General features: G+C 32.6%; 1 protein-coding gene across 1 annotated transcript; it reads right to left on the bottom strand.

Moving 5' to 3' along the window:
• Positions 1-6,406: 6,406 nt before the first annotated feature.
• On the bottom strand, positions 6,407-11,125 carry LOC112778261 (protein PIN-LIKES 3). The gene is made up of 10 exons (XM_025822598.2): positions 10,949-11,125; positions 10,694-10,773; positions 10,292-10,416; positions 9,575-9,696; positions 9,228-9,419; positions 8,438-8,521; positions 7,943-8,043; positions 7,266-7,318; positions 6,785-6,970; positions 6,407-6,711 (listed from the first exon to the last, which is right to left on the bottom strand). The coding sequence occupies exons 1-10, from the start codon at positions 11,081-11,083 to the stop codon at positions 6,587-6,589; spliced, it is 1,203 nt and encodes a 400-aa protein (XP_025678383.1). The 5' UTR covers positions 11,084-11,125; the 3' UTR covers positions 6,407-6,586.
• Between the last annotated feature and the right edge of the window lie 262 nt (positions 11,126-11,387).

Genomic DNA, 11,387 nt, shown 5'->3' with positions numbered 1-11,387 from the left:
ATGCAATCGATTGTGTTACACTTTCAATCCAATCGATTGAATTTTTTTAAAAAAACTCATATTATCATGCGAAATTCAATCGATTGTGTTGTACTTCCAATCAATTGAATTACCGACAAACACAATTTTCCTAGCTTTTATGGATGTAACGGATTAAGGGATAAAAAACTCATTGATTCACATTCCCAAAATATTTATGGAGGTCATGATTAATGGAAGATTTATTTCATTGTTGTTTTTGTTTCTAATTGTTAATAACATGATAGATGAATAATAAAATAATAATTTATAAAATAGAGAGGATATTTTATAATTAAATAATATATAAAGAATTAATTTGTAATTAAAAATAAATTAGGACTATTTAGTAGTTATTAAAAAATTTTAAAAACATGCTTTGTTATTAGGACCATTTAATAGTCCAAACGTTATAGGACTGTGAATCCTTTGTCATATAACTGCTTTTTGAAAGCTTCTTTCTTTCCACCTTTGATGTTGCTGCTTTTTCTTCTTCTCCTCCTATTTTTTTCTCATCTTTCTTTTTCATTATTGTTATTATCACCACCACCGCTGCCACCACCTCCTCCTCCTCCTCCTCCTCTTCTCATTTGAATTTCTTTGATTTTTTCTTTCCTTTTTCTCCTCCTCCTCTATCATAATTATTATCATCATCGTTATCGTTATTATCATCATCGTCATCTTCTTCTTATATGTATACCAGTTCAAATCCAGAATGTAACTAAAATTCTTTAATGATGATGACACACAAACAAACTCGGTTCAAAACAAGTTCAGACCATAATCCGCCGAAATTAAATCCAGAATGCACCGAAATTAAATTCAAAATACACCAAAATTACTAAATGATAACTCAAAACTCCTTTTGTAAGACCCAGAATTTTTGAAAAGTCTTATTATGATCAAGTCTCAAATCATATAGTTATTTATTGCCTTAATTTTAAAAATTATTTTATTAAATATAATTAAGGCAAGTTTTGATTTATTGAATTTGAGATAAGTTATGATTATTATCCAATTTTATAATTATTGGATTATTTTTCATATTTGAATTATAAAGTCGGTAGTTGTGAAATAATAAGGATTTTATTGTGATTTGGATTAAATAATTAATATTTTAAATATTAATACTGCTACTTTGAAAAATAAAGAGTTTAATTATATTATCTCTAATTATTTTGATTTGGGCATTTTACGGAAAATAATTTGTAAAATTGATGAGCAAATAGTATTTTTCTATATACAAATAGTGTTGGATTTAATTTGAGTTTCAATTACTACATTATCCCCAATTTCATTTAAAATTACCAATTTGCCCCTAACCATAACTTTCAAAATAATGAAACCCTAAAGCCTTTATCCCAGCAGCCGAAACCATGCCTTGTCTCCCCTTTCACCCACGGTTTCCCCTTCCTCCATGAACAAAGAAACAGAAAACAAAGAAAGAAAGAGAGATCTAAGGGGGAGTAAAGGAGATCGGAGGAGAAGGAGGGGAGGGGGGCCTTTGTTGCCACCTCCATCGCGCGCTTCTGCCGGCCTGAAGCCACCACCTTCATGCCGCCACGTCGCCACCGCCACTATGCCATGGAGAAGAGGGAGAACTCGCGCCACCTCCGCCACTGTTGATCCATCGAAGCTGGCGCGAGAGAAGAGGAGGAGAGGGCGCTGTCTTGCGCCGTCGCCGTCGCACTTGGGCGCTGCGGCTGCAAGCTCACGTTGCCGCGTCGCCGTGCCATCATCACACCATGGATCTACTCTGTTCGCGAGCTGAGTTAAGGGAGAAGAGATGAACGCGACAGGGAGGAGTGAATGAGCCGCGCCGGCATTGTTGGGGCCTCACCGCCGCCGGAGAGAGGGAGACCGGAGCGGGTAAGGAGGAGGAGGGTAGTTCCTGCCACCATTGGAGTTCTGCTGCCGTTGATGCTATGACTGGTCACTGAGAACAGATCCGTGACAGCTCAGGTCCAGCCACCGCGCCCAACCGCTGTTCGCGTCGCCGGTGTCGCCTCCGTCAGAACCACCGCCATCTCTGCCGATTTCCACCCCCATCGTGGTTGATTATGGATGAGAGTGGAGGAAACTGCCTCTGCCGCCGGAGAATGCTCTGTCGGTAAGGATTTTAATTTGTGGTTTCTGTCCTTTTTGGATTTCGAGAAGGTTTTGATGTTGCGTGGTTATCATAGTTGATCCACCGGAGCTTCTGGCCGCTACCGGAGCTGCTGCCGGGTCGATTCGAAATCGCAGCTGCTTCGTTTCGCTAGTTCAGTAAGTATTTATGTTTCGGAAAGCCTCGCGTTAGTATTCTGTTGTGTTCGGTTAATGAATATGAGTTTGGTAACGTGGGATTGAGTCCTGATTATTGTATGTTGCGAATAGTGTTGCTTTGGTTATTGCGAAAGTGGCTGAGAGCTGAGTTTTGGTTGCCGTCAGTTCGGGTTGAGGCGGAAAGGACTCTGTGAGACGTTTGGGTTATGGAATTTGCGTTTTGAGGTAGGGGCACTTTCCGAAAACTATAGTTTATTATTGGGTACTGATGTGAGGATGTGTATTTGGTGATTGTATCAGTCCTATGTATTGTTTGGTTGTTTTGTATGATTATGGGTGTTTGTTTGACTGGACTGTTGTGTGGTTTTGTGAAACGAAATGCTTTTGAAGTTGATTCTTTTAAAGCTTTGAGATTGAGTTTAATTCGTTGGAAAGTGATTTGAGTTGAATGGATTTTCTTGAGAATGTGAAAAATAGAATACACTCTTGAATTCAGCCTGGCTTGCTTTAAATGATCTGGTTTTTGATAAATGATTGTTACTGAACTGTTTCTTTAAAGCTCTAGAAATGAGTTTATTCGGCTGATGATGATTTGATTTTTGAAACGGTTTCCTTGACATATGGAATTGAGATGACTGTTGGATTTGGCTTGCCTTGAACTGATTTTGGATTTTGGGCTGTTGAAAAGGATTTTGGAACGGTTTAGTTGGGACCCGAACCGGGTGGCAAAGTCCAAGTTTTAGGGGAGGTGCTACCAAAATTTCTATAAAAATCCGAGTCTTTATTGAAATGTTGCTTGGAAAATGATGAGTTAAAGACTTCTACTATTTTATTTGAATTATCGAGAAAAGGATGATTCATGTTTTCGAAATGAATCAGTAAAGATGAAATTGTGATTTAGTCTTGCTTCTTAAGAAAGACATTGTATCTCTTTCAGGGGAAAGTTATTTAGATGAAACTTGTGTTTTAAAGCTGTTTGAATGTGAAAAGGGTTTATGCCTTTGAATTTGACTTGGGGGTTTCAATTAAAGAAGTTTCAATGACTTTGAAAGAACCTGAATGTCTATTGACAAGTTTCATTTTGAAATGTTTTGAAAAAGGTTTTAAGTACTCTTTGAATTCTGAATTTTTGCAAGACTAAAACAATTTTGAACAGTTGAAACGTTCTAGAATTTATCATGGGGTTGAAGTTGGTTTTGCCTAAGTAAAGGAAACGGCTTTGAAAGAAGTAAATGATTACGTGACTCGGTTTGGCTTAGACCCTATTTTATTACTCAAATCGGAAAGCCAAGGTTTTAATGATTTTCAATGAATTTGGCGAAATAAGTTAGTTATATTACTTTCTCCTAAAGACTTGGGACTCTGCCAAGGAACTTTTGTTATAAAATCCCATTGTTGAATGGATGATTTTGAATGTTTCAAAATAAATCTTTAACTTGCCATGGTTATGGAAGTTTGGAAAGAGGATACCGAGAGTGGCATTGTTTTCAGAGGGGAATTTACCTTGAGTAAAAATGGCTTATGAGCCTGAGATGATTTGAGAAATGAGATCTTTAAAAGCCAAGGCTGAAAAGAGTTGAAACTTGATTTCAAAGTGAAATGATTTTAGAAAAAGTGATTTATGGCTTAAATGCCGATTTTATGAATTTAATGATTTTGAATGGTGGAAGTGCTATTTTGTTATGCGCCGGAATGGCTGTGTATGATTATGAGTATTGGCTGGTTCTGGATTGAATCGTGAGCCGGAATGGCTGTGTATGATTATCAATATTTGCTGGTTCTGGATTGGACCGTGAGCCGGATGGCTGAGATGGATATTGATCCATGGCTGAGAATGAATGCATATATGCTGAGATATTGATAATTGTGATTTTTCACTTCCACTATCAGAGATGAGGGTTTCCCTGGGAGGAAGCAGTGGCTAGCCACCACGTGCTCCAGGTTGAGACTCGAAGCTCTTTTGATCCTATGTCGTAAGGGTGGCCGGGCACTGTGAAAGCCCCGGATAAGCTCGCCCCCGTAAATATTCACCAGTGAAGGTAATGGATATGGATCATGATTATGATCAAGTTTATGGTGAGTATAACTCGAGTTGGGGATGCGCGACAGAGGGACAGTCCAATGGTTAGCTACCAGGACTTGTCGGGTTGGATCTATAACCGACAGATGATATCATCAGCCACTAGGACAGACATGCATCATATGCATCTATGTGACATTGTTTGGGTGTGCATATTGTACTTGGTTTGCCTTTGTGACTACTTGTGATTAACTGCTATTTGTTCTACTTGCTGTAACTGTTTGTTTGTGCTTGAACTTCCTATCTGTGTTTGCAATTGGGACTCTGTTGGATTGTGGTGATTGGTTGATGGTTGGATTGTTTGGGCCTAAGGCCGTGGTTGAAATGAGATGAGCCGATGGTTGATTTCAGTTTTGTATTTCTGGTTTGGAAAAATATGAAAGGCTATTTTGGTTCAGCATAGATAAACATTTTTGAAAGGCTTTTGAGTTTTTGAGAATTGAACGGTTCTTCTTTCAAAAAAGATTTTCGACTTTACTTTTATTGTAAACCGTTGTTTTTGAAAAGAGGCATAAGACGGTTATTAATCACTGGTATGGTTTATCTTCACGTATCCTATTACAGTAATTCCCAAAAACCCTCTACTGAGAACCCTTTTGAGGATGATGTTCTCACCCCCCTTACATTTTTCCCCTTTCAGGATATGGGCGCAGAAGTCACGAAGAGTTTATTTAGTTGTTGTTGAGATGCTCTGTATTGCTTTAGATTATTTATTGTACCCTCGCCTGTATCTGATATATTCTGTAAGAGGGTTAGGAATTGTATTGGTTAATGCTTGTAATATAATATATATATCTATGTATATATATGGATGTATCCTTTATGAGTTTTTGTAAGTTGTATGGTATCTATGGATGTATGTTATCGAACGAAAGTATTTTTGGGAGCGGTATTGCGGTTTAAAGTTTTAAACAGGCTCATATTTTAGTATTAAATAATATAAAAGTCGTCGTAATGTCCGAGCTATCAGAGTCACGCAGCCGGAAGCGTGAGCTTTGGTAGTTAGGGTGTTACACCTTCTCCTCCTCCTTTTTCATTATCATCATCTTCTTCTTCTCCTGCTCCTCCTCTTTTTTTTCCATCTTTCTCCTTTGTTATCGTCGTCGTCACCGCCACCATACCACCACCTCCACTCCTCTTCCTCCTTTTCTCATTTGAATTTCTTTGATCACCTCCTTCTTTTTTCTCCTCCTCCTCCTCTTCCATCAACATTATTATCTTTATCATTATCGTTATTGTCATTATCGTTGTCTTCTTTTTATATGTATAGCAATTCAAATGCAAAATGCATTAAAATTCCTTAATGATGACGAGATACAAACAAACTCAGTTTAAAACAAGTTGAGACCAGAATGCACCGAAATTAAATTCCAAATGCACCGAACTCAAAACTCTTCCTCCTCCTCCTTCTTCATCATTATCATCATCTTTTATTTTTTTATCATCTTCTTCTTGTTTTACCTTCTCATTATTCTTCTGGTTTTACTTTCTTAATAAGAATAAAAACAAAAAAAAATAAATAAAGAAGAAAAAAAAGACATAATGCTACAAATTCACTAGAAAGAGAAGGAGGAAAAGAAAAAAAAACGCAACAACAACAACAGTAATGAAAGAACGACGATGAGAAGGAAACATGAAAAAAAGAAGAAGGATCGCGAAAAAAAGGAGGAGAAACGCGAAGAAAAAAGAAAAGAAGAAGAAGGAGGAGGCAGCGGAGGAGAGGAACGCGGAAACGTTCAGGTAGTTAATTGGAACGTGTATTCATGCTCTCACTAATAAAACTAATTTTTATTGGGCTTTGACCAATTTGATTGTCAAAAAAATTTGAATGTATGACATAACTCATATTTTATTAGCATTTATCTTATGAGTTTAAATTTGATATTTGTATCAAAATTAAACTTTTATTATTTTTTTTTATTTGGGTCATTTATTTTGTGATTGAGTTAGGGGTGTCTTGGACTAACCCCAAATGAAAAAGGCCCAATAAATAAAGCCGAAGGCCCATAGTGAAGTATACCCCCTCAAACTGCTTCTCATTCAGACCCAAAAAACATAAATAAATAAACAAAATATTCCACACTGTACAACATTATAATTTGATACATGTGAACAACTTGTTTAGAATATGATTAATATTTTATATTTATAACCATCGATGTCTCATAAATCATAATACATCTGACTGTAACTAATTATTATTGTTATAAAAATATCCCATCATCATAGGACAAGCCACATAAAAAATGTGGACCAAAGTGTAAGAGAAACTGCAGCACAGGCATAAGTTGCTAGCATGATTATTGAGCATTCTGTTTCACCAGCTCCAAATAATTGAGTAATTGTACCTGAATAATATATAAATTAAGAAGTGTGTGGTTTTGCTTAATTATTCATAATTAATTAATGTAATGAACTTACTTATGCTTATGGCAGGGGGAAGAGCGTACTGAAGCAACAACATAAATTGGTATAATGGATCATGGTTTATCAACCCAAAATGAATTGCACCTTTCACAATGCACACACCTAACATTGGTAACGCTATGTATCTAACCACAAGTATCCCTAACAAAAGTGGAACCTTCATTCCTGACCCTTTTAACCCTGAAACATAGTTAGTGAACCAATAATATTTTATTAGTAATTATATTATATATCATGAGTTCAATTATAACTCACTGATTCACTTTATAAAACTTTTTATATAATCATTTAATTATATTTGTTCTTTGAATAATTATTCACGTACTAGATATGAAAAGTAATTATTTGGTAGCAATGTGATAAACTGATAATACATAATTAAATACATGATAATAATTTTTTACGCCAAAAGTAAATCAAAATTATTTTTTGTATTATTCTCATAAAATAAAACAAATAAAGAATAAAAGGTTACCCTTAAGTAGATTTGCTCCGACCAACAAAGTGACTGCTGGAATGGCCGCATCCCTGAAAATATTGGAAACACTACTATTTGTAAATTTCTAATTATGAAATTATCCACAATTAGACCGAGTCATTTTTTTGACTAAATTTTTGTAGTAATCTATGAAATTTATGATTTTTACCATTTTAATTTTTTATATTCAAAATTTATTATACTGGTTTTTAAGATTTAATTTCATGCACCAATTTTTCTGAGTTTTTTTTAGCATTGAGTTAATAAACTATATTGAACTAACTCTGATTTACCATACTAGACACGGACTAAATAATATCTTTTTGTTTTAATTTTTAAATGAACAAAGTTATTTTAGAGAATGAAGAGAGATATAATAATTTGCACATTATATAAACTCTTTTTTTTCTTCTTATTTTTATCTTGTTTAATTACTAAAATGAAACTACGGTTATTTAATTTTATGTCCGATATGATAAGTCAGAGTTCAATACTTAATTTGCATTCAGCAAATATGATTTTCAAAACTAAATCTTAAGAACCAATCTAAATAATTTTTAATTTAAATGACTAAAATAGTAAAAGTCATCACTTTGGAGATTTAATCCATTTTACTTTGGTGGTGTGAAGTATTATATTAATCACTAAAGGAGCTGGTTTTTCTTAGTACATACCCCACCATGGATGTAGAGTCTTCAAGAACACGAAGTGGAGCATCATCACCGACAAACAACTTCCGAAATGGAGTGATTCCACCCATCACTAGACCAACAATCTACACCATTCACAATGGTATATATCATTTTAATGTTGCTTTGTATTTAGAAAATTTATTTTAAAAAAAAAAAAACATTTATGCATATGTGGACTTCTTAAATTGTGATTCCATCGTCGTAGTTTTCATTAATTTGCATTGTTAGTCTTTGAAATTTTAGAAATAGCAATTTAGTCCTCGAATACTGATGTCTATCAACAAAGGAACTAAACCGATCAATGAATATAATTTGAAGGACTAAATTGTTAAATTTTGAAATTTCAACAACTAAATAAGAACACGCTTATATTTAACTTCAAATACCAGTTAAATATTTAATTAAGTTGTAACATTTTTTTTCCAAGAAATGAAACTATTTGTGAGTACTATAAATCAGAATTATTAATTAGCATACCGATCCAACTGTTGCAGGTGCTAATAGGACCTTCAGATTCAGCTTTTCTACCAAAGTCTTAACTATCTTTGCAAGTTTTGGTAACTGTAAAAGCCACAAAATTATAAGAATAAGAGTAAATTACCGATTATTTCTATATATCAATATCTTAACAATGTAAATTAACTCAATATTTATTAAAATAGTGAAGTGACAAATAAATCTTTAAAAATTTACATTTCGAACATGTTAGCTTCTAAAAAAAATACCAGGAGACTAATTAAATTAAGATTTTTTACCCTAATCATAGCGGGTTAATTTAAAAGTAACATGAAAAATTTTATTGTTAGAGACTAATCTTTTGAAATATAAATCTTCAGAAATTTATTTGTTACTTTATTCTTATTAAAAATTGAATTTGTTCAACAAATTTATCCAATGAATTATTCATTTTAAATAATTTTGTCGAATTAATCCAATTTTTAATAAGTGCTGAGTTAGTTTACATATATCTCTGTTAAAATTGTGAACGATTAAATTTTTCACGGTTATAAATGTTAGTTTACTTCTTTCACCTGATGCTGCAAAACTATATATTAAAGGCAAGAGTTGTTCCTATATATATTTATATAAAAGTACTATTTGTATATTAAAATTAATCACTAAAATTAATCATCATTATGTATTTTTTATATAAATACATATATAATTTAATTTTTTTTAAAGTATATTTTATATTTTAATACATATTTTATATTAATGACTGATTTTGGTATAGATCTAGTATAATTAATATTGATATTATATTAACCTTTGCTCTTTCATGAGAAAATGTTGTTTCAATTTGAAGTTGATTTTCATGATCATCAACAGTCTCTGATAAATCCTCTGTGGAATTCTTCACGGAATCTTTTTCTAATGTGGAATTATTATCCAAAGTCTTGTTGGATGAATATAAACGAACGATGTTGTACACAAAAGTCCAAATGTAGATGTTTCCTATCTGGTCAAAAAATCAGATCCAACAATCAAGAAAGAATAAAAAAAGAATATTATTATTAATATAATTAATTAATTTATGATTAATAGTATCAAGTTTAATTTCTCTATGATATGGTGAACCTAGTTTAGATTAAATGTTAATTAAAAATTGCTTACAGCCATGGATAGAGAAGCATATCCCATCCCTTTCTTATAGCAAAGATCCACAGCTCCAAAAGGACTGTTGCTTTCTTTGCAAACTGTTGGCATTATGATAAGAGGCAAATTTCCTAGATTTCCTGTTTTTCCATCAAACCCCAAAATCGTGATTAAAGGAAACTTATTAGTGTCAAATTTATTGTAAGTTATGATACTTACGTATCTTGATTATTAATTGACATCATTGGCTAGCTTAATTGATCTGCTTTGTAAGAGTGAATTCTAAAAATTGCAAATTTTCTATATTTGTGTTGTTACGTTGTATATATTATATTTCGTGACGAGATCTCATACTTCATTTAATGATAGTAAATAAATGTCAGATTTATTATACATGACAAAAATAAATACAAATAACATACACATTTCTTTTTTAATAGTTTATTACAAACTATATTTGCTTGAATTATCTATTAAAATGATAATGATAAGAAGACAAAAAAAGAATCAACTTAATCAATCCAAACTTATCTTATTTAGTATTTATTTATTGTCGTATGTATTAAATAAAGCTAAAAACAATAAATTTTAGCAATTTTTTATTAATATTTTTTAGTTACGATTTTCATTACTCGAAATTCTTGAATTTAATAAATAATGACAAAAGTTTCATTCTCCAAATTAAATAATGATCTAAAATAGGTTAGTTAGTGAAGATATTTGTATATATTATACCTGCAGCACAGCACCCCAAGACAAGGCCATACATGTGATTAGGAGCTTTGGTTATTTTCATAAATAACCATCCTAATGCTGTCCCAACTATGAATGTTAGAAGAATATTCAATGGCATGAACCACCTACATACATATTTCATCAAATCAAAACATATCATATATATACAAAATCAGGATTACACTGTAAAAAAGAGGAGTTATCACAAAAAGTAGTTGATGAGCTTCTTTGCGATTTTTTTTAAACTTTATTATTTATTTGTTATTGTTCTTGCTCTACTTATTGTGTTGAGCTCTCTTGTTCAAAAAAAAATATATATAGCTACAGCAATATATAAATTTTGGAAGATAAATGTAAATGGCAGCACTAAAAGATTTCATGAATGAAATTAAAAGAACATACAGCATAACGAGGTTCTTAAATGTTATTGTCTTAGTGAGGATGCTGCAAACAAGAGCCGGAGTGAACACATAATATACCAACTGATGAAAAACAAAACAAACATCTTGTTAGAGTATGATTAGGATCAATTAGATCAATTAGCATTATTTAGCATATTATCAATTAGCATTATACTCTAACAACCGTTCTTAAGAGTGTGTGTGTGTGTAAGCAAAGAAATTAAAAGAAAGAAAAAGAAGTTATCTGATCTATTACTGTATTCAAGTGCTTCCTGGCAGTGTCCCTTAGCACATTAAATCGATCAAGAGCAAGAAATGCTCCTAAAGCAGTAATCAGGAGCACCTTAAGAACTGGCATTAATGCAGTAATGAAGAGCTTCCAGAACTGCATTGTGCCCTCTTCTTCTTTTCTTTACTACATATCACAACAATACAATGTAATGTGTCCTTCTTATAACAAGCCAAAGGTGCAATCTCGTTCGGTTGGGTTTGGTCGCATTTGAGGAGTAAAAACAAATATTTGTTATTCGAATTTACAAAAATGTCCCACAAACAATAATAAAAAAATAGTCTAAAGTAATATCAAATTATTTTATTTTGTATTTTTAATTATTACTAAAATAATTGAATAGCAGAATAAAATATATTTTTTGTTCTTAATATTTGTAATTTTTTTAAAAAAATATACTAACGTT

Source organism: Arachis hypogaea, chromosome 19 (assembly GCF_003086295.3).
Source record: "Arachis hypogaea cultivar Tifrunner chromosome 19, arahy.Tifrunner.gnm2.J5K5, whole genome shotgun sequence".
Taxonomy (NCBI): domain Eukaryota; kingdom Viridiplantae; phylum Streptophyta; class Magnoliopsida; order Fabales; family Fabaceae; genus Arachis; species Arachis hypogaea.
The sequence above is the reverse complement of the archived record's forward strand: the minus strand, read 5'-3'. Positions and strand labels throughout refer to the sequence as shown.